Source organism: Carcharodon carcharias, chromosome 25 (assembly GCF_017639515.1).
Source record: "Carcharodon carcharias isolate sCarCar2 chromosome 25, sCarCar2.pri, whole genome shotgun sequence".
Taxonomy (NCBI): Eukaryota; Metazoa; Chordata; class Chondrichthyes; order Lamniformes; family Lamnidae; genus Carcharodon; species Carcharodon carcharias.
Genome location: NC_054491.1, coordinates 7,682,777 through 7,707,210, shown reverse-complemented (window position 1 = coordinate 7,707,210; position 24,434 = coordinate 7,682,777). Strand labels below are relative to the sequence as shown.

At 41.2% G+C, this 24,434-nt stretch overlaps 1 protein-coding gene across 18 annotated transcripts in view; it reads right to left on the bottom strand.

Annotated features, from left to right (window-relative positions):
• Nucleotides 1–24,434, bottom strand: part of LOC121269513 (neural cell adhesion molecule 1-like) — a 490,495-nt gene that overhangs the window by 153,647 nt on the left and 312,414 nt on the right. For 12 of the 18 annotated variants that reach the window (XM_041174119.1, XM_041174120.1, XM_041174121.1 and 9 more), the window contains exon 9: nucleotides 19,262–19,291. The exons of the other annotated variants lie outside the window; for them this stretch is intronic. In XM_041174119.1, coding sequence (XP_041030053.1) covers nucleotides 19,262–19,291 — 30 coding nt within the window. The remainder of the gene's footprint in view (nucleotides 1–19,261; nucleotides 19,292–24,434) is intronic. 18 annotated transcript variants of the gene reach the window in all.

Below are 24,434 nucleotides of genomic sequence, written 5' to 3'. Positions count from 1 at the left end.
CACCCCCCGGGCTGGGAAAATCCTGCCCCTTGAATTCAAAGGTTCAGACACGAAGAGGCCTTATAATCCTTCCATATCTTATTTACACTACTGTCAGAGGACCGTTAGACTCCGTCATTGCTGTATGCAGGTTGTTCAGGCATCTGGGCAAGTTTTCATCCTTTTCTTCCATTCCTTCATGATGAACTGCACTTGGTCGGTTCAGTTGTTGCACTGATCAGTGGCTGCTACTCTTAACATGTTTCTTGTGAGGTGAATGGCCATTGTGCTCATCTCCTTGTCGCTTTTTTTGCTTCTTCCATCATCGTGTGTGTCATCACACGTAAATGGATGTTCGCGTTTCAACAATGGAATCTTCATTCCCACTTGTTTCCAAAATTTCTGAAAACTTTCTTTTTCCAAGTTGTTTTTCAAGCTTGAGTCTTTTCATTCAGTTCAGAAACTAATCTGCTAAGTTTAGTTGTCTTTGTTTCAGAGTTATGTGCAGAACTCTCTGCTTTCAAGCAACTGTGCTGATGCATCAGCAATTCTCTCTCTTGTTCCAGGCATTTTGCAAGATGCATCTTAGAGACTTCTGATGCTTGGAGTTCATCAAATTTTAATTAAAGATTTATCTTTGTTGAATTTGCTTCTACAAATTTGTCATTTAAGCATTAGTCCTCATTCAAGTGTTCTACTTCCTAAGTGACATTCCAGTTGCAGTTTAGATAATGTGTTTGGCTTCCCAAAAATATGTAATTTTGGTATTTTTGGGAAGACCTTTGCCTCTCTGGCATTCTCATGTGGTTTGTTCAGATAATATCTTTTTTTCCCTGTTTTTAAACTCTACGTTAAACACAACTCAGATTAAAATATGCATCAAGTCTTTTTAATATTTCATAAAGCTGGTTGTGAATTCATAATGCCTTGCATGAGGATTGCTTCATCCGTAAATTCACCAAATGAATATAAAAACAAACTAACGTGAACATTTTTATGACTTTCTATTTAAACCTCATGTACTCTGGCAATTCAGAAATTCTCTTCTCAAGGATGCCAAATTTTCTGTTAAGTTTGGCCCTTGGATAAGTCCAAATTGTTCTGGGTGACTGAAATTCTGATCCGCGGTTAAAAATTTAACTGTGTAGGTTCTGCCTTAAGCGGTTCTGAATTTCAAGATGATGTTGTCGTTCACTTGGAGACAAAGGGGCTTCCAACGCTTGGTGGTTTTTGCAGGCTCCACTACAATGAGGATCATGCTCAGCTTGAAAAAAAATTTCAACAATGACTGCCTGGAACAGCTGCTTACAGAGTTCTCTTGCACAGCATTTATATTTAAAGTTGCGAATTAGTAAAATCCTGGCTTTTGCTCGTCTTTAACTGGGTTTAAAAAGTCACAATTCTCCCAGAGTATTCAATTAATTATTTATAAATCATTGCAGAGAAAGCATTATCTCTGATTTGTTAAAGCACCAATGTTCTTGCAACGGCTCTTTTCAAACTACACTTCAGGCTCTGAAATTGTTTAACATTTCTCAGAACATGCTGTAGCCTGGAATTTTAAAAGATTCAGCTCACCCCTGCTAAGTCTGCTGACTCTGTGCTCCGGGATTTGAAGCTGGACTTCCAAAGAAGATTCAGTGGAATCTTCTGCTGCAGTAAGGAACTTTATATTTCTGCCTTCAGCTTCCATGCCTTTTTTCAAAGCTTTTTTGCTGCTGGTGAATTTTCCTCTATGCCTGCAGCTGCTTTTCAGGTCAGAATGCTTCACTAAATTTCTTCTCAGTTTTCCAGCATTTCCCTTCATTTTCTGCAAGGTTTTGGGGTTTTCCACAAGCTGCCTTAGTATTGTAGGGTGTTGGTTACTGTTTGGTAGGTCTGAAGAATTCTTTGTAGTCGTATGTAGGTTTGCTGTAAGTTTTAATTGACTCTTACAAATGTTTACAAATATGCAGTGAAGGGTAGTTGTCACTAGGAGCCGTTTCCATGCTTACTGGTACACATGGCTCTCGTCGAACACTTGGCTGACCCTGGGTGTGAGTCATGTGCTCTTAATGTGTGGGAGGTACTGTACTCAGTCCCACATTAACCCTATATGTGCCAGAACCTTATGTTACACATCAAGCCTGCTTATGAGATAGATCAGTGACACTTAGCCGAAGAGTTTTCGATATCTCAGTAAATATAGTGAGCCCCAACCCTTGAACAGTTAGTCCTGGATCAGTGACCTGAAATTTAATGGTATATAATATTGCATACCCGAGCAAGAATAGACATTAGCAGGATGCAACTCAACATCTAAACCACTAAATGTTTTGACAATTGAACAGGTAAATGAATAGTTTACAAGGAGATCTACAATAAATAGAGATTTCATGATTCTTCTCAGAGTCACAAGTATAAAGCTGTTTTCCTAATACTAACTCCCAACATAAAACCAACGTTTGAAATGCTATTCCTTTATTTATGTACCTGTATGTTACATTGACCTGCTGACATGCCCATTATCACTGCTGGCTTCAGTCTGGCTGTTGTGTTTGTGTTTACTTATAATTCCAAATGTCTCTGAAGATACTCGAACAAAGAACATGACACTCTACTTCTTATAATGACATTCAGATAGTGAGACATTCACATGATTCAAAACAGCATTTGTTCACACAAATAAGGCTACCAAATAGTCTGTAGGATGCTTTTAATTGAATGGATTGAGTTGAAGCATTGGTCAGTTCCAAACATTTCAACTAACCCGTGAAATGAGTACATGGACATGGGTAGCAATCAGTGTACACATGTCAAGGCCTTCCTACACGATGCATTATCTGTGTCTTGTAGGTATGTATATTAGCCAATCTGAGATATGCAGTAGACAATTTTAACCCTAAGAATACTGTGGTCAACAAGAAAGAAAACTCAATGACTATCCATCAATGATAAAAAATGCTTTATTTTTACCACAGTACTCAACTATCATTTGCTGGGCTTAATCACAATTACATGCCTGGAAAAACTCAGCAGGTCTGGCAGCATCGGCGGAGAAGACAAGAGTTGATGTTTCGAGTCCTCATGACCCTTCAACAGAACTAGGTGAATCCAAGGAGAGGGGTGAAATATAAGCTGGTTTAAGGTGGGGGGAGAGAAGATAAACCAGCTTATATTTCACCCCTCTCCTTGGATTCACCTAGTTCTGTTGAAGGGTCATGAGGACTCGAAACGTCAACTCTTTTCTTCTCCGCCAATGCTGCCGGACCTGCTGAGTTTTTCCAGGTCATTCTGTTTTTGTTTTGGATTTCCAGCATCCGCAGTTTTTTGTTTTTATCACAATTACATACCTGTCTATGCTTATCTGTGATGAATTGAATTTTGGGATCTTACCTGATGCTGCCTCCACTAATGAAACCAGATTAAGGACTACAGCTCTACAAATCACTAAGTGTGGATTTAGATTGTACAAAAGCCAGGAACAATTTTTATTTGTATAAAGCCTTTAAAACATAATGAAACAGCCCACGCAACAAAGTGGTTAATACTTTGCCAAGATAAAGTCATCCTTTTATGTTTTGGTAGACGAATTGATGCCTAAACATACCCAAATCTTTGGCAGTGCATTTAATACCATCAATGCAAGTTTTCAATTAATAGCTTTTGGATAAGATCATGTGATGGATGAACGTACTGTAAAATATAGCAGCAGTTTGAGAGTGATGTCCAAATGCTTTAATGATAAGAAATCAGCTCTGAAGAATACAGTGCACAATGCAGCCAAGACAGATTTCAGGATGTGTAGCTGAATTCTCCCATTTTAAAAACCCAGAGGATGCTAATGCATCCCCAAGTTGTGTTGCTTACTCACTGTTTATAACAAGACGAAATTCTGTAGTGGTTGTAGACAATGATTACTCAGCGCGCTAAGTAACATTACTCAAAGTAATCCCCTTCCTATAATCGTTCATGATGAACTGAATTTGGAGAATCTTATCTGATGCTACTGGAAGTTGGCTTTCACTGTTAGGAACAGTTTAATGGGGGCCCAAGGACTATAGATCACAGATTATGGATTCAGAACACAGCCATTGTATTCACATGAAAAGGTGTCGGCTATCACTGACCCATAATGCTGCTGTCCAGAAACTGGGTCTGGTTTCGGGTTCATTCTGGAAATGCCAGGGATCAACAAACTGTGATGGAGTCTTGTGCAGAAATTTATTTATTTTTTTTAAATCCTCATTATGGGATTTAGGCAATGCTAGAATTTATTGCACAATGAGCTGCCTGTTTCACAACTGAGTGGGCAATTTCAGAAGGAAGTTAAGAGTCAACCATACTGTTTCAGATCTGGAGTCACATATTGTTCAGGCCAGGAAAGGAGAGTAGATTTATGTCTGTTACAGTTCATTAAAGAACCAGATGGGTTTATATAACGATCTGCAGTTACATGGTCACTATTAATGACACTAGCTTTCATTCCAAATTTAATTCATTAATGGAATTTAAATTACACAGCTGCCAAATGGTGGGATTTGAACTCAACAGCTGACCCCCCAGCCTTTCAAGGTTGCACTTGAGACGATGTCTGGTTTCAGGACAGCAACATTGTTTTTTCATTTGAATATAACAGCTGTGATCTGATTTTACATCCAGTGATCTGCAGAACTACAGGGCGGAATCGTCCCAGATTCGCATTAAGTGTGGTAAGAGGCTGGAAAAAAGCCGTTTTACCTGGCAGCCATAATGGCGAGTTTTCGCACCATATCGTCCCATTTCCGCCTCATTAATTAATTATGTAACCACAGGAAACACTCCGTCTCGATGGCAGGCGGTCTCAGATTTGCCGGCCACGCCATTACCTCGCCGTTTCCTCATGCCGGGTGCCATATTTAAACTGCAGCCGCAAAGGCACTTCTCAATGCTTGCAGACCAGGAGGGCACCGGTCTAGTCCCAAAAGCCAAGAAGAGTGCAGCCCCCCACCCCCCCCGATTTAGTGACGCATCCCTGGGACACCTTCGGGACACCATGGAGGCCCGGCACAATGACCTCTACCCTCGCTCAGGCTGCAGGAGGATCATCAGTCTCACCACTCTGGCTTTGGAGGATCTGGCAGAGTGGCAGTGCCAATGCTGCACAGAGGAGTTCAGCCATGCAGTGCAGAAAACAGGTGAATGATCTTATCCATGCAGCCAGGGGAAGGCCAACCATCTCATCACTCTAAACTCTCAAGGCCATCTCACTCACTGCCAGCTCAAGGGACATCACCACTCACTCGCTCTCACACAAGCCCTCATATCATTATCTGGCCTCATCTGCTCTGGAGACTGCCTCAGTCCTCACCATCTTGAGGCTACTTGCATAGATCAACATGTGCCCCCATACACCTTGGGATGCTCTCCAGCCCAGCCCTGCAGCCTCTTCCCTTGGTTGAGGCCATTTCTCTCCCTTCCCCAAGCAAGCCCCAACTCCACAGCCATCAAAAAGCCAACCGCACCTTATGGTTAGTCTGGTAGGTAGAGACCTGCCCATGAGCCCCCCCACCCCCCTAAAAGTGATGTGGTGCTACATGCGAAGCTTGGCGCTAATGACCATGAGCGCTGCCCGAACAAAGGTAGGCAAACAAGCCTTGAAGTTCCGAGCGAAGTGCAGCTCGCCAGGTGCACGTTGCTTATGTACAGTTGTGAAACACGTTGGCATGACCCAGGATGGTCCAGCATGGGGGGTGGGGTGATTCTGGCGAGCAGAGCTGATAATTAGATGCAAATGTATTAAAATTACGTTTCTGATGTCCGGTGGCAGAATCACAGCTCGCCACTGATGGGCAGAGCAGATGATCACAAACTGCTTTCACAACAGCGTAAAACCAATTTTTGGCCTTCTCGCCATATTGTCCCCTCAAGCCCACCATGATGTCCGACGCCAATGGGGGCAGCAAATTCCAGCCACACAGTCTTTGGACAACAGTTAATCTGGACAGTGAGGCCAGCTTCTAGCAACTCAGATAAGATCCTCAAATCCAATTCAACATGGATGAGAATAAGTAGGGACTGCTTTGATCACGCAATGAATAACATTGAGTCGTACACTATGATACCATTAAAACAGTGGTTTTTCACCTGGATGGAGTTTTGCTTGGAATTGGAAATTACCTGAAAGCTGAGAAAATTTTGATCTCTTATGGTTGATGCACGCAAGTGGATGCACTGATGACACGCAATTTCTCTATTTATCCAACTGCACCTGAACAAACCACCGGGAAAACCAGCAAATGCATAAAATTCAAGGGTTGGCTTTTCAGTTCGGCATGCGGCCCCACGCCCAACATGCAAGAGCGTGAAATAGCGTGCGACATCGGGCAAACGTCCCAACGCCATCGCGCACAATATTCCTGTTGGCAGACGTACGTGGAAGCCGTCAGCATGCCCGTTGACAGTTAAGAGGGGCTGTTAAGCCCATTAATAAAGTCGTTAAAGTAAATTTTTCCCTGCCCGTCCAACCTCACAGTTGGTGGGTGGGCGCAAAGGCCAAGCAGCCTTTGGATTTTTGAGGGAGTCTCAGCCACAGGCGGGATGAGGTTTCTGATGTTAATTAACAGTAAAATAAAAAATTTCAAATCTCATTTTTAACACGCACCCTCATGTGGCTCTCGAGCGAGGGCAGGGAGAGGTTTACCTTAATTTTAAAATCTTCCTTTTTTGACATTAGAAATCTTCAGCTGCCCGAGACATCTCTGTGCCTTCAGGGGAGCTTTCGCTGAGCGCACCTCTCACGCGTACGCTGGCTTCGGCGCTCGTCCTCATCTCTTGCACCCAGGCAGTGCTGAGTGTTTCAGTGTGCGATTCGCCCCGGCCGGACATCAATTGGCCGGCCAACGTGAAATTGCGGCCAGGGCCGGAAATCAAGTGGAGGATTTTTGTGCAACCACACCCAGGCCTGGCCGCTGAGGGGAGGGGTGGGGGGGTGGGTGGGGGGGGGGAGGAGAAATTCTCCCCCATGATTTCTGGGGAAACAAACGAACAAGTCAGCTTTTCAGTTCCGTTGAAGGGTCATGAGGACTCGAAAGGTCAACTCTTTTCTTCTCCGCCGATGCTGCCAGACCTGCTGAGTTTTTCCAGGTAATTCTGTTTTTGTTTTAGCTTTTCAGAATAGTTCATCAGTAACATGTCGAACAGGGGCCTACAGTGCTCTGATTAATACCGGCATAATCACCTCCTCTGCTGGAATAACCCATAGTCAGCAAACTGAATGTTGCAGTCCATTTCATACCCACAGACAGAATGTGTGGAGGCTTGGGTGACCCCATCAGTCACAAGCAAATTGCTTCAAAACTATCATACCCTAGGCCAGCCAGAAGCACATTTCCCACTGTTACTCCAAAGCATCCTAAATATTCAACTGTAGCCAGAATCTGCTTTCCTTGGTGATAACAGGCCGATTCTCAGGAGTCAGGTCAACCCGGGATGTCTTTAAAAAATAATGGGCCGAATCCGATTCTGGGATTCCCACCCTCATTCCCAGCACCGGTAACTTTCACCAATGTGAGCTAAGGGTGCGGGTAGCGATCCCGCATCTTGTCAACCCAACCCAGTTGGTTCCGTTGCGATTTTTGCAGCAGTGGGCCAGCTTCTCGAGGACACATGGGGCAGAATTTTTTAGTTCGGTGTGTGTGGACGCGCGACCGACCTGCACAGGCACAAAATAGCGTTTGATGACGTTGGGCGAGTGGCCCCCAACCTCACCGCACACTTGCATGATATTTCGGTCAGCGGGCATGCACTAAACTCGGAAGCGACAATTAAGGGGGCAACTAAACTCACTAACGGCGCAATTTACTGAGATTTTTCGTTGCCTGTCCAACTTTACGGTTGGTGGGTGGGTGGGTGAATCGGCCAGACTACCTTTTAATTTTTTCAGGGAACCTCATCCAAGGGCAGGATGAGGTTTCCATTATTAAAGCTTAAAAAAAAAAATCCATGGTCAATGTTCAGGTGACAGTGATGCTTGGACGGTTTTGTTCTGACTTTAGAGTCTTTAAAACTTTTCAAGTCTTCAACTCCCTGAGGCAGCTCTCTGCCTTCGGCGAGCTGTGAGCGCTCACCCAAGCCGACTTCAGTGCTCGTCCTCCTTCTGCCCCCAGCCCAGAAGTGCTGAGCATTCCAGCTGTTAACTGGCCAGCCAGCATGAAATCGCAGTTGGGGGCTGATCGATCCATTCCTCAGCCATTGGTGCCCACATGCTGACCTAAAAATCCTGCCCATGGTTCACAGCCCCTCAAAGGAGACATGAACCAAAGTCTAGATATGTGAATCCTTTGAAAAGTATGTTTAAAAAGTCTTACTCAGGCCCTCTCCATGGCCTCCCTAACCAGCTTGCACCATAGAATCCATGAGCCAAATAACAATGACAAGTTTTGAAATGCACCTAAACACCCAATCAAAAAGATCCTTCAAAAAGAAATGCTGCTCTTACAACCTTATAAAAGCATCAATCCGACAGAGCCATTATAATATCAATAATAGAAACTTTACCCCCCTTCACGCCTCATCTTATCCATATAAACATACAGTCATTAAAAATAACAGTTCAAGTAAAGAATAACTTATTACAACCTCATAAATGTGTGGAAATCAATCAAATACTCCACTTCAGTCTGCGAAAACACACCCCTGCTGAGTTAATTCATTAGTGTGTCCCGGAGTTCAGTCAAGCATTCATAGTGAGGCCATTCTATTGAATTGTTTATGGATGGAAAGCTCGAGGAACAGCATCTCATTTGGCACTCCACAACCTTCCTGACTCACATGAATTCAACAATTTTAGTTCGTTACCATTTTCTGTTTCATTTTGTTTTGTTGTTGGTTCACTTTTTTCCTCCTTTATTATTTCTTCACTTTGAATTAGGATAGTTGCTATCCGGCTTCTCACAACTCACCTGGTACATTTTTTGTTCCTTTACTTCACCCATTACCACTCTCTTTGGTTTTTGTACAATGCAACCTTTTGTCATTTAATTTCTCCTGCCTTCCACCTTATCACTGACCTTCTGATTTGTCTTTCCTTCCTCCTCCTCGCTTTCACTCGCTCAAAACTTATTCCATGTCTATCCTTCCTCAGTTCTGAAGAAGGGTCATCAACCTGAAACGTTAACTGTTTCCCTCCGCCATTACTGCCTGACTTGCCGAGTATTTCCAGCATATAGATATGTCAAGTCCCTTATTTTCCCATGTCAGTATCAAAAATTGCCAACCTTCAGAAAACAGCCCTCCAACATCCATTGACTTTATCATTTTGTTCTAGTCTGATGAGAACTGTGTTTATAATATAAGAAAAATACTATTGATTGTGGATTTTAATGTTTTGTGAGCTCGGTAGTGCCTTTCAAAGAATCAGCGAAGTCTGGACAGGTACAATTTCTCAATTTCTTTCAATAATACTCTGAGCAACAAAAATCTATCTGCTCGAGCCGTCACTTTAAATTTAACGAGGGGCAAAAAAAAAGACCCATGAGACATGCAGCTTCCTGGAAATTCAGCTGCTAATCACACCAAAGTTCAAACGATCTGCTAATTCACATGCCAACGATAGTTGTCCAAGTCACCAGTGGTACATCTAGAGCACATGCCTTCCTCAACACAGCATTTTTTTTTATTCATTCATGGGATGGGGCATCGCTGGCTAGGCATGCATCCATTGCCTAACCCTAATTGCCCTTCAAAAGGTGGTGGCGAACTGCCTTCTTGAACCGTTGCAGATCCTGTGGTGTACGTACGCCCACAGGGCTTAAGGAAGGGAGGTCCAAAAATTTGACCCAGCGACAGTGAAGGAACAGGGATATATTTCCAATTCGGGATGGCGAATGGCTTTGAGAGGAGCTTCCAGGCAGCGGTGTTCCGATGCATCTGCTGCCCTTGTCCTTCTAGATGGGGTGGTTGTGGGTTTAGAAGGTGCTGCCTAAGAAGCCTTGGTGAGCACCTGCAGTGCATCTTGTAAATGGTACACACTGCTGCAGCGGTCAATGTAACTGGCTCTGAGGTGTCAGATCTCTCTCACCTCCCCACACCCCACCATACCTCTACCTTAGCCACCATCACCCCCCACCCTAAGGGAGAAAATGCATCAGATGGTTGCCAAGAAATAGACTTTTCAAGGGATTTTTTTTCTTAGCTTCTTTCTGGTGTGACTCCTCTGATTTTCAGACACCCTACAGTTAGTTAACTGTCTGTAATTAAATGAATACCAACAACAAAATTAGGAATGAAATTGCTACCAATGTTGTGTTGCTGTAAACTTGAATATAATTGATGAAACATTTTTGGAATCAGAGTTGCCAGTACAACAAACTGAACTCAAAATCTTAGACTTTCAAATGAATGATTTTAATCAATTTTCTCCATCACCTTTGCTCTTCTTAAGAGGGTTATTTTTTTGAAAAAACTGAGACATTTTTCATTCCCTTTAATGAATTATTGAAGAGACACCCCTCCCATTCAATGCCAATCAATGTTTCAAATGATACTCTTTCAAAGTCAATTTGCCTTTTCAATCAGTGTTTCCAGCATAGATTTCTAACCCACGTCAACAGGGACAGTGAAATCTATCTTGTGTCTCTACAAAGTAATGTCCACTTTCAGATGATATTATCAAACCCTGTCAATCATTTAACCGACTTCCTTTCTGGACTGAACTTACTATCTTCATGTCCATGTATAAGCCAATAGTGATCACAGTTGAAATAGGTGAGGCAATATTTGGAGGAGGGAGGAGGAAAATATGTAACACACTGCACTAAAAGACCACCTCTGCTATTGAACAAATATTTTCAAACAGATATAAAGTGGCTCATTGGGCAGCATAAATAATGTCACCAATAATAATGCCAACGCCACTAATGAAAGAAACTGGTTATCTTACATTTCCTCCAAACTAACTGATTAATGATCAATAAAAAACTAATTATTTTTTTTATCACCACGACATCCTATAAAACCGGTTTGTTCAAAACAAATATTTGGGGTTATTTGAAACCTCAGTTTACAAGGTTACCATTTACATGGTTATTGTAGCAGTTTTAGTTACTGTAAGCAGCTGAATTTAACAATTGCCAATTGCCAGTTCAGTCAAATATTAAGGCAGTAAATTCAATTAAATTAGAATGCTCACCTTTTCTTGAGTGCAAATTCTTATCTCAGCAGCTCTATGAATTGACATTTATTTCAACCTATTTCTTGCCTTTTCCTTTTTAACATATGGACATATTCCCTAGTTTAAATCATAAAGATGCAATACAATATTAAACACTAAATACATTTCTTAATAGTTCCACATCTTCCAATATGTGCAATAAACCTATTTTACATTTTTGCTGTTCATTGTTCTCCAATGTTCTGAAGAGGGAGTTAGGAAAATTGTGTGGCTGCTTCATTTTTGACCTATGCCCAACCATTTCAGCTGCTTCATCAATGACCTTCCTTCCATCATAAGATCAGAAGTGGAGATGTTCACTGATGATTGTACAATGTTCAGCACCATTCACTCCTCCATAGGTACTGAAGCATTTCATGTCCAAATGCAGCAAGGTGTAGACAATATCCAGTCTTGGGCTGACAAATGGGAAGTAACATTCATGCCACACAAGTGCCAGGCAATGACTATCTCCAACAAGAGAGAATCTAACCATCGTCCCTTGAAATTCAATGGCATGACCATCACTGAATCCCCTACTATCAACATCCTGGGGGTTACCATTGCTCAGAAACTGAACTGGACTAGCCATATAAATACTGTGGCTACAGGAGCAGGTCAGAGGCTAGGAATTCTGCAGCAAGTAGCTCACCCCAAAGCCTGTCCACCATGTACAAAGCACAAGTCAGGGGTGTGATGGAATACTCTCCACATGCCTGGATAAGTGCAGCTCCAAAAACCTTCAAGAAGACTGATACAGGACAAAGCAGCCTGCTTGATTGGCACCCCATCCACAAGCATTCACTTCCCACACACAGTGACAGCAGTGTGTGCCATTTGTAAGATGCACTGCAGGAACTTACCAAGGCTCATTAGACAGCATCTTCCAACATGACTGCTACCATCCAGAAGGTCAAGGGCAGTAGACACATGGGAACACCACCACCTGGAAGCTCCCTTCAAAGCCATTCACCATCCTAACTTGGAAATATATCACTGTTCCTTCATTGTCACTGGGTCAAAATCCTGGAACTCCCTCCCTTACACACTGTAGCCGTACCTACACCACATGGACGGTAGCGGTTCAAGAAGGCAGCTCACCGCCACCTTCTCAAGGGCAACTGGGAATGGGCAATAAATGCTGGCCAAGCTAGCGATGCCCACATCTCACAAATTAATAAATAAAAGGAAATACTTTGCTGTGCAAAATTCAGGTCAACCTCCACATGAATTAATAAATGAACACATGACTCGCAGAAAAACCCATTGCACCACACATTAACAGGAAACTGTAGAAAATGCAAGAGCTACACCAAGAAGGGTAAGTAGGAAATGAGTTGTCAATGTATAATCTGTATATGAATTGCCAATAATGGATTGACATTGAGCAGAAGACAAATTTGCATATAAAATTAACTACATAAATCACTGAGTCAATTGAAAATACGAAATCAGACAGGTATATAAAAATGATCCTCTGAGCTCAATTTACATATATACAATTCAAGCTTATTATAGATCTTCCTATCATTTTTGGAAAGAAACTTCGCTTCAAAAGTGATAGTAATTCTTGTCATCACATGAAAAAAAAACACTGCTGACTTTTTTCCATGTGCTATGAAATTTATGTTTCCACGCTGAGGTTGAACGAATGAGGAAAACTATTATATCCCTCACCACATTATTTAGTAAAATAAATACACTGGTGAAGTATATATTCCTTCACTAAATGACAATTATGTGTATATTTTTTCACCAGGTGCGTAAATGAAGTAAAAGGATGGCACTTAAGGAGCGCAGTAGAATTCTACATTCCTTTTGTCCCAAAATTTGGTACACCTATTCTTCAGTTCACATAATCTGTTAAGGAATGGTTGTTGACTGCTACAAGGAACACTTACTGGAAGGATCCTCTACAGGATTAAACTCTGAATAACACATCACATCAACCATAGCCAAATGGTGACTATACAGTGCTGCAAGGTGGCCTTCAGAAGACAATAAGGAGCACGGCATGGCTGTAATTTAGAGCTCGTTTAGGTTTCTACTCATTGCGGCAAGGTGGTTAACTGGGCACCCAACCTATCCTGCCACCTGTGCATATGTCACTGCGGCAGTTCGATGTAATTAAACTATACAATGTCACTGACAGTTTGAGTAACTTCAAAAGGCAGCCAAATGTCATCACTGAGCATACATGGGCTGTGTGTTGCTGATAGTGAAGTGCCAACACCTGTCTACTGTGGGGGGCCTGGCAAACTTTTAATTAAGTGCTTTATAAGCACTGTTCACTTCTCTGTTCCCTTTTCTCATTGTGAGGAATGTGGAGGAAGGGAATGCATTCCAAGTGGTTAAAAAAAAATAAACTTTAAAAAGGAAAGGACTCAACACTTACCAGGAAATGATGATTCTAGAGAAGTAACTCTGATGCATAAAATTATTGTATTGCACAATTCTGTTTTGGCTGACTGAGACCTCTTTTGGGGACATTATGGATTGTCTGTTGAACCTTTTTGCTGAATATTTTAATTGAACTCGTGTAATTTAAATACACATTTGAATATATTGACAAATTTCTTAAAGTCCTTCTATTGCTCAGCAAGTTAAAAATACTTTTTTTTGACAAGCGGGTCCAAGCTTTTCAATGGCCTTCTGCTTTGGGCAAAACTTACTCGGTGCCAAAACTACATGTTTGAACATGATTTTTTGCTTCACTAAAACATGACTGCCTGTATGGCATCTCAGTGATCATTTTATTGTATGTTTTAGGATGATGATAGAAAAGGACGATAGGCAATTCAGAGCAAGAATAATTAACTGGACAAGAGCCTACTTCAATGGGGCAAGAACAGAGCTGGGCCAGTTAGACTGGAATGAAAGATTGGCGGGAAAAACCGTAGCTGAACAGTGGGCTACCTTCAAAAAAGAATTGGTTCGGGTACAGTTATGGCATATTTCGTCAAAAAGGAAAGGCAGGGCAAACAAATCAAGAGCTCCTTGGATGAAAAAGGAGATAGAAATCAAGATAAAAAAGAAAGGTGTGCTTATGACAGGTGTCAGGTAGAAAATACAATTGAGAACCAAAAGGAATACAGAAGGTTCAGAGGGGAGGTGAACGAGTATATTAGAGAACAAAGAGGGACTATGAGAAAAGACTGGCAGCCAATATAAAGGAGAATCCTAAAGTCTTCTATAAGCATATAATTGTAAAAGGGTGGTAAAAGGATTAGGGCCGATTAGGGGCCTAAAAGGGAATTTACTCATGGGCGAAGGAGCCATGGCTAAGGTATTAAATGAATACTTTGCATCATTCTTTATCAAGGAGGTAGATGCTACCAAGGCCATGGTGACAGACAAGGAAACTCTGTCACTAGAAGGGTTCAAAATTGATAAGGAGGAAGCTTTGACAGGCTGCCGCTACTTAAAGTTAACAAGGCACCTGGGCAGGACGAGACGCGGGAAGGAAGGATATTGAAGGAAGTGACAGCAGAAATTGCAAGGGCACTGGCCATAATTGTTCAGTCTTCCTCAGACTCAGGGGAGGTGCCAGAGGACTGGAGAATTGCAAACATTACGCTCTTGTTCAAAAAAGGTTGTAAGGACAAGCCCAGCAATTACAGGCCTGTCAGTTTAACTTCAGTGGTGGCCAGGATTCTAGGAAAAAATGATTCGGGATAGAATTAGTAGTCACATGGAAACATGTGGGTTGATAAGGAAGAGCCAGCATGGATTTCTAAAGGGGAAATCGTGTTTAACTAACTTGGAGTTTTCTGAAGAGGTAACAGAAAAGGTCAATGAGGGTAATACTGTTCAAAAACAAAAATACCTGGAAAACTCAGCAGGTCTGACAGCATCTGCGGAGAGGAACACAGTTAATGTTTCAAGTCCGTATGACTCTTCACCAAAACGAAGGAAAAATAGAAAAGAGGTGAAATATAAGCTGGTTTAAGGGTGGGGGGGGGGGGGGGGGGGGGGGTGGGGCGGGGGGGTGGTGAGACAGGTAGAGCTGGATAGAGGGCCAGTGATAGGTGGAGATTGCCAAAAGATGTCATAGACAAAAGGACAAAGAGGTGTTGAAGGTGGTGATATTAGCTAAGAAATGTGCTAATGGTGACATTAAGGGTGGAAAGCAGGACGAGCAAGGGACATATAACCCTAGAGATAAAACAATGGATGTAAATACATTTAAAAATAATGGAAAAAGGTGGGAAAAGAAAAATATATATAAATTATTGGAAAAAGGGAGATGGGAAAGGGGTGGGGATAGAGGAGCGAGTTCATGATCTAAAGTTGTTGAACTCAATATTCAGTCCGGAAGGCTGTAAAATGCCTAGTCGGAAGATGAGGTGCTGTTTCTCCAGTTTGCGCTGAGCTTCACTGGAACATTGCAGCAGGCCAAGGATGGACATATGGGCATGAGAGCAGGGTGGTGTATTGAAATGGCAGGGGATGGGGAGGTCTGGGTCATGCTTGCGGACAGACCAAAGGTGTTCCACACAGCGGTCACCCAGTCTGCGTTTGGTCTCTCCAATCTAGAGAAGACCGCATTGGGAGCAGTGCATTCAATAGACTAAATTGAGGGAAGTGCAAGTGAAATGCTGCTTCACTTGAAAGGAGTATTTGGGCCCTTGGACGGTGAGGAGGGGGGAAGTAATGGGCAGGTGTTGCACCTTATGCGGTTGCATGGGAAGGTGCCAAAGGAGGGTGTTGAGGTGTAGGGGGTGACGGAGGTGTGATCAGGGTGTCCCGGAGGGAACGATCCCTGTGGAATGCCACCAGGGGTGAAGTGAAGATGTGTTTGGTGGTGGCATCATGCTGCAGTTGGTGGAAATGGTGGAGGATAATCCTTTGAATGCGGAGGCTGATGGGGTGATAAGTGAAGACAAGGGGGACCCTATTATGGTTCTGGGAGGGAGAGGAAGGTGTGAGGGCAGATGCACGGGAGATGGGCAGGGCAGGAGAAGGGTAATGCTGTTGATGTGGTGTACATGGACTTTCAAAAGGCATATGATACAGTGCCACACAACAGACTTGCGAGAACGTTACTGCTCATGAAATAAAGGAGAGTAGCAACGTGAATACAAAAGTGGCTGAAAAATAGGAAGCAGAGAGTAATGGTCAATGGATATTTTTCAAGCTGAAGGAAGGTTTGTAGTCCCCAAGTGTCGGTATTTGGACCAATGCTTTTCCTGACACATATTAACGATCTAGATCTTGGTGTGAAGGGGACAGTTTCAAAGTTTACAGATGATACAAAGCTTAGGAGTGTTGTAAACTGCTGGGACGACAGTGTAGAACTTCAAAAGGACATAGGCAAGTTGGTGGAATGGGCAGATAGGTGGCAGATGAAGTTCAATGTGGAAAAGTGTGATGTGATGCATTTTGGTAGGAAGAACATGGGCAGACAATACAAAATAAGGGGTGAAATTTTGAAGGGGTTGCAGGAGCAGAAATACCTGGTTGTATATGTGCATAGATCATTGAAAGTAGTAAGAAAGTGGAGAGAGCAGTTGTAATGCAAATAGTATCCTGGGATTTATTTACATGGGCATAGAGTATAAGAACAAGGAGGTTATGCTGAATTTATATAAGACACTCATTAGACCTCAGCTGGAATTTTGTGTACAGTTCTGGGCACCACATTATAGAAAAGATGTGAAAAAATTGGAGAGAGTGCAGAAGAGGTTTATGTGAATGGTTCCAGGGATGAGAAACTTCAGTTACAAACATAGATTAGAGGGCTTGGGGCTATTCTCCTTCGAGAGAAGGCGGCTCAGAGGAGATTTGATAGAGAGGGGGTTGGACAGAGTAGATAGGGAGAAGCTGTTCTCGCTCATAAAAGGATCAAGAATGAGAGGGCACAGATTTAAAGTGATTTGCAAAAGAAGCAAATGTGATGTGAGAAAATTTCTTTTCGCACAAGTAGTTCGGTTCTGGAATGCACTGCCTGGAAGTGTGGTGGAGTCAGGTTCAATGGGTGCATTCAAGAGGGCATTAGATGATTATTTGAATAGAAACAAGGTGCAGGGGTACAGGTAAAAGGCAGGGCCATGGTACTAGGTCATAATGCTCATTTGGAGAGCCGATGCAGACACGATGGGCTGAATGGCCTCCTTCTGTGCCATTAAGATTCTGTGATGCGTTTTTTTTGCCAATATGGTAACTATCATAACAATTCACAAAGATCAAGTCATTGATAAGTATATGCTTGAAGTGGTCAATTTGAATAAATTCAAATTAATACCTGATTAAATGTCTTAATTTATTGTCAGAAATAAGTTAAGAAGCAGTGGATCAAAATATTAAAATGTTAAATGACTTACGATGTCATCAGAAGAAAATTGCTCGAATTACCTTTACACTTAACACTCTGAATATCGGCTCAAATAAGGCACCATAGTGTACTGCCATACTGAGACGCGATGTTATGGAATGATAGATAAGGTTAGCATAGATCATTCCTAACCTTGGCCAGAAGACTGTGCAGTGGAAACTACATCAAACTGTTTTCTCTAGTAAGCACAGAAAGAAATTAGTGGCCCAGTTACCCTCATTCTCTCTCGGGCACCCACATCACAACATTCTAAAAGTTAGAATACTACCCCCTGGACGATGCCATCTGTCTTTACAGCTAGCAAGTTTTGCACACCACTCGGACGACTTTTAATTACTTCTCTAAAATGACTCTCTGAATGCCAAGTTAATTTGCTTAAAAAAGTATATAATCCTATGGGGAGTGTTTTCTCCCCGCTGGGCGGGCTGGTCACCGCCCGCAATCGGCTACGCGTCACCATTTTAGGTGGGCGGGCCAAATAAGGCCTGCCCAGTGTGACGCACAAACGGAAGCGCTCAGCGCTACCTTTGTGGGTAGAGGGAGGGAGGGAGAGAGAGAGTCAGGGCCTGCGCTCTTTCGCGCATGCGTGTGAAAGAGGGCAGAGATCTCCCCGAGGCAGGCCTCAGGGAGATTAAGTTCAGTGCAGAAAATGGTTAAAAATAAAAAAAATAAAATTATTCAGACATGTCCCCTCATGTGACAGTGTCATATGAGCTGGGACATGTTTATGAATTTTAATAAAAATTCTTAATTAACCAATAAACCCTTCATGAAACCTCATCCCGTCCATGGATGGGGTTTCATGGGAAATGCAAAGGCTGCCTGGGCTCTTCGTCTGCCCCCCACCACCAACCTTAAGTTCGAACGGGCAGCTTTCTCAATAGGGCTAATTGTATAATTAATGGCCTTAACTGGCCTTTGACAGTTTGGCAGGCGCGCAGCTGACTCTGGTGCGCGCCCGCTGAACAGAAGATCAGAATGACGTGTGGTGATGGTGGGACACCACGCATCATTTTACGATTGGGCATGCAGGCCGGCCCCGTACACCGAGTAAGATGATTCTGACCTATAAATAACATATTGTTCATTGAACACTTAAAAGTTACCATTTTTTTTTTACACATATGGTATAACTTTCGATGTATCATTTCAATAATTAATAGTAAACAAATTGGTAACTGAGGGAATATAAGTATGAGCCAACCCAACCTTATATGGTGACTAGCTATTTGATCATTTGTAAAATAGATTGCTATTGTATATAGATATATACACACAGATTTCATATATGCATATTTTGCCATAAAGCTCAAAGGTAGATTAAGTAAAATGATCTAAATTAATTTATTTATCTCAATAGTTTGTACGTGTGTTTTAAGAAATAACCAAATGCAGGGGATTAGAGCGAAGAGTTTCAAAATTAATCTGAAAAAGCCTTCGATTAATGAATGTAGAGCCCAGTCAGTAATAAATTATATGATTTCAATGCTCAATATCTTTAAAATGCTATAGAAAATAATAGCACCCGGTGTTGCATATATGTGCATTACTTAATTTTTTTTTTTAATTTATAAAGTCTTGCAGCAACCCCTTCACATGTGAATGTCTGCCTGAAATGTTAAACTTTCACTTGTTAGTGCTATCTGTTTGGAACCTCTCCTCCATTATAATCTGTATCGAAAAGGTTAGTTTGGTTAATTTTAGTGACTATTTTGTAAACTCGCTCTCAGTGCTTGTTAAGAGAGTTAGAGAGTTTGGCTACATATAAGTAGCCATACCTTTAGCATCACGGGCCGTGTCCATGAAGCCTGGAGAAAACAAACATGAAACAAAAGTACTTTAGATATGTTAACAATGAACATGCACAGCCAGCTACATGTGTTACATTTAAAGATGCTTTATGCAGGCAACAATGTCTATAAAGGCTTCGCAAATACAGTGGAACCTCATTACTGAAAAAAAAGGTGATAAGTCCTCACCACAAAGTTTTTTTCCCTTGGTCTTGGCAGTAATTCCATTAAGATCAGTAAAGATGCCCAAACCTTGGAAGATAAATAGCGTGTGCAATAACCAAGCTCAACTGCAGTAATAAAAGTATACTTAACATTTGATATTCAGTTTTTTTTAAATAGTAAGAAACTAAGCTGCTTCCACAATTGTCAGAATTTGTCCCATATTCTGCACATCCTTTCAAGTGAACTTAAATCTAATCACTTTGTAAAACTATATAGTGACTGGTAATGTTACTTAAGGGCAGCACTTCATTGTTAAGTGGAAGCTACGAAATAGGCTGACATTAAAGGGAAACGGAAGGTCAAACAATTTGCACAATCTACTGATGTTCCTTTCAGGATATACTGGAAGTGCCAGGAATGCATTAATATGTGTCAGCTACCAGTGAAAGGCTGTCAGTTGCCAGTTGAATAGCAGCCACTTTCCAAGGGAGAGATATTAGGTGAAGGCGGCATTGGGACCATGGGTGCCAGAGGTCCCATCTCCTTTAGCGTCCAAATCTAATATGGAAGAATGGAGGTCTAATGAGCTAAACATACAACAGATACCCAGCCCCATGCACCACACTGCAGCATGCGGTGCAGCTTGGGCATTTGTAAGCTTCCTGTTTTTGTGTCCTATTTTCTGAGCAGCAGCATATTGGGCAATTATCATTGCATTTTTGTCCTTGCAATTTGTACAGAGTTTACAAACAATATGCAAAATGAATTTTGCTATTACCAATCAAGAGTCAGTTAGGAACTACAGGAAACACAAATTATTTAGCAGCTTCTGCTATTCTTGATCATCAAAATAAGCAAGAATAAAGACTTCTACCAATGTTAAGCTTTTTTTTAATGCTCTGGGAATCTGCATGGTGAAGGCTACCACAATAACAACATTAACCATTTCTGTGCTACTGTAATCACCTGAGGGGTTAAGAACAGTCCAGGTGGAACCTTGTAAAAAGTTAAAGTTTCTAATTTGTTGGAGTGCTTAAAACACACCACTTGATGACTTATCAGTCCAATGAATACTGCTGGTGGACAAGCAAATTGCAACGTGCATTGCCACCTAGGTCAATGCGTGAATAGTTTCTATTTGGAACAACAGAATAAAAATAGCTGTGTGCTTCGCCAGCTGATTTCATTTCAGTACTACCAACAGAAAATCTGCTTTCACCCACTCTAGGAAAAACCAGAACAGATATTTAAACTGGGCTAATTTAGTGGCTATAATAAACAAACTATTGAAGTCATTAAAATCTCAGCATATTAAGAAATGGGAAAAGTAATCCATAATAAGACTAATGCCTCGCAACACACTTAATGCCTATCAAAATAGTAGTTGAAGACTATGACCTTTTTTGGCAATACCGTGAAGTGCCACTTGCATTTCAAGTGGGTGGAGGTAATTTTCACTTAGGTGGGGGGAGGAAATTTGGGCAGGGTATATGATAGGCAGCCAATCCACTACAGCCAGTTCCCACACCAACCAGATGAAAGTTATTCCACCCCCCACCATCCCATGGAATTTGGAAGGCAGTGGCTTGGTCCCTTCATGCCAAACATACTGTGAAAATACATGAATAAAAAAATGTTGCATTGTGAGATCACTGCACTTGAGTCGTGCGGAGTCTCTCACTGCTGAAATGTGCAATTCCCATTAATTGTTTCTGTCACTGTGGAACATCAGGCTGAAGATTCAAAACGGATATAAAATGTTCCTGTCTTCACAAAAACTGGTGGTATTTAACAGGTTGCAAAAAACATCACAGGAATGCAGGCCACTGAAATAAGCAATTCCTGAATGGGCAATTCTGCTGGCGGCAATGGAACTGTATACCAGACCATCACAATGCACCCGGAATAATGAACTGTTAATGCTTCTCAAGCAGCTAATCAGCCATGCAAACACTATAAATGTCAAAAAACTTTGTTAATCAAGCTGTTGAATTCCTGCATAGCAAATCCCAATTTTCCCACAAGGCATTGCTTATGTTGATCCTGGCATTTCTATTCAGGAATGATATAAGAATGATGATTTTTGACACTGGCAGGAGCCTTATCAACTTATCTATCTGTGTTTTAATTTTTAAACTGCAAAATTAATCAGTTAACAAAACTGTTACTTCCATTTGAGCTGAAATTAATTAGTGATGATACCTTTAAGAAGTATGGTACTACTGCAAATTAAAATAAAACTTCGTATGGTTTGGAATTGTTTATTTTGTTATCCTGGTTAATGACATAAGGTCATAATAACGTTAAAAATAAGAGCAGGAGCAGGCCATATGGTCCCTCAAACCCGCTGTGCCACTTAATAAGACCATGGCTGAACTTTTACATCAAATCGACTTCCCTGCCTGATCTCTATATCTCTTGATCTGTCGAGCCAAAAAAATCTATCAATCTTGGTCTTGAATAAAATCTAGAACTGAGCATTAACAGTTGACTCTCATCCTGAGACTATGACCCCTGGTCCTAGAATTTGCACTGAAGGAAACAGTCTCTCAACATCCACTCTGTCAAGCCATTTTAATGAAACCACCTTTCATTCTTCTAAATTCCAAGAAGACTACAGGGCGACTTTACTCAATATTTCCTCAGTGACTCTTGGATTTGAGGGGTTGTCCAATCTAATGCCCCTCACTGCACCCTCTTTAAGAGAAGTATATTCTCCCTTAGGTGAGGAGACCAAATATACACAGTACTCCAGGTGTGATCTCACCAATGTTCAATATAATAGCGGCAAGACTTACTTACTTTTCTGCTTGCAACAAAGGCTAACATACCATTTGACTTCTTAATTGTTGCTCTACCTGTTAAATCACAGGTTGACATGTGTACTAGGATATCTAAATCCACTTAAATTCCAACATTTTAGTCTCTCAAACATTTTGCTCTTCTATTCTTCCTACTGAAGTGGATAATTTCACAATTGCCCTCATCTTACTCCATTTGCCAACTCATTGTCCAATCACTGAACTGCAGCTTGCTTAAGTCCTTCTCACAGCTTACTTTGCCATCCAGCTCTGTATTTTCAACAAACTTGGATATATTACACTCAGTCCCCTCTAAGTCAGGCATCGACATACATTGTAAATAGCTGAGGCCCAAGGTTTGATTCTTGCAGTACAAGTATCCCAAGAGCTCTAAAATCTTTAACTTATAGTCTTTATCTCCTCTAACGTAAACTTGTATACAGATGAACATCAAACTTCAAAGTTTGGAAGTGCTGCCACAGCCAAGCAGGGAGGAAGACTTGGTTCGCCAGTCTCATTTCCAGTAAGAAGGCATTCTTAACAAACCTTGAAAGAATATTTCCTCAACTATGATTCCCTTAACCAAATGAGTATTTCCCCTAATTCTCCATCTGTCTTGGAGAGGATGTCTTTGCATCAGTAACTGGTGTCGTGTTTTTGTCTAGATTATAAAATTAATTTAACCTTTCAATGCAAGTAATAAGGTCCCAGGCTGACAAATTGAATTAAATTTAACTCCTTAAGCTTGGGGCTTGAAACCTGGCTGTACTGAGGATTCCTCAGAGCAAATTTTATCAATAGAGCAAGTAATGCTGAAGAAAGTGGCAGGCATAAAGCTCAGCCAGAATCTAAACCACAGCCATTTTCTGGTCTGGGCAGCTAAGGCCCCAATTTAAAAAGTGAAATTTACCACAGGTGGCATTCAAGTTTTTAACCCAGAAGGAATCAGGATTATAAAGCATACTGTTATAATATACAATAGCAAAATTCACCTAAGCTTCCCATGTCAAAATGGACCACTTGAACGTTGTCTGACAAAGAAATTTAATCTTGGAGTACTTTACAATTTCACCAGGAGGCAAGACAATGGAAAGGGAAATTGAGCTGGGTGTACAGTGGTAAGCCGATTCACTACCATTACTTTCTGCCTGGTAGAGAACATTAAAATATTCTCCCTCAAATTACTTTCTTTTACGCTTTCTTTATTATTGCTTTATTTCATTTCTATTCTTTCATTACTCATGCAGCAAAGGTTTGGTTAAATTAGTGTTCCACTCTTAATTTCTGTAAAATACCCAGAACAATAAACCATCAGAAAATGGGGTTAATGAGTGGAACAAAATTCCACCAAATTAGCATCTTATGAAAGGAGAGAAGCAATTAATGGTAACTTCACCTTATAGCAGAGAATGGCTCTGCTGCAATTACCCTAAACTGGATTCCTCTCTACCTCCAGGGCTAACTAGATGGAGACTGGCAGACATGATCTATCCAGTTCTGAACCCAGAAAACCCAGAAAAATAAACATAATTAAACATTCCTACAACATTTTCTATTGTGTTGGAAAGTACGGATTTAGGTTGCAAATTTTTAAATTATCAAACCTACCTTGATCTTTTAGGCTTTAACCAAGAAATGACACCAAGCAAGATCACCCCTTCTTGCTATTTCAATAAAGATTTTAGTAGATGTTCCTCTGTTAAAATAGGCCAAGGAATTTGATACTAACATATTAATTCGCAATACGTGCGAACATAATTTCCGTATTTCAGTTCTTTGGCATTGCTCCCTAAAGGAACTCATCAGTTGGTTAATAAATGGCTAAAGAAATTCTTTTTGGATTCCAACAAATCCTCCATTCTACACCTAAACTTTCCTCTGTTCACTATTTGTAGCAATACCATCAACACATTCTTTACAAGGGAATTTATGATTTTTCTACAAGCAGCAATCTAGTTTTTATCAAATTCTACATTTAATAGTATTCCTTTTCAATAGAGTTTCTATCTTTGAGATTTTGACTCTGAAATAATACACTAGATGGTAAATTCAAACCCTAAGAAGAAATCTCTATTTTCGAAAATGAGAATAAACTAATTTCTACAGCATTCTATGAGAATAAATAATATGAGGAAAAACGGAAAGTTATAAATATTTTTCATAACATCAAGATATAAGGAATTCCTGTGTAAGAT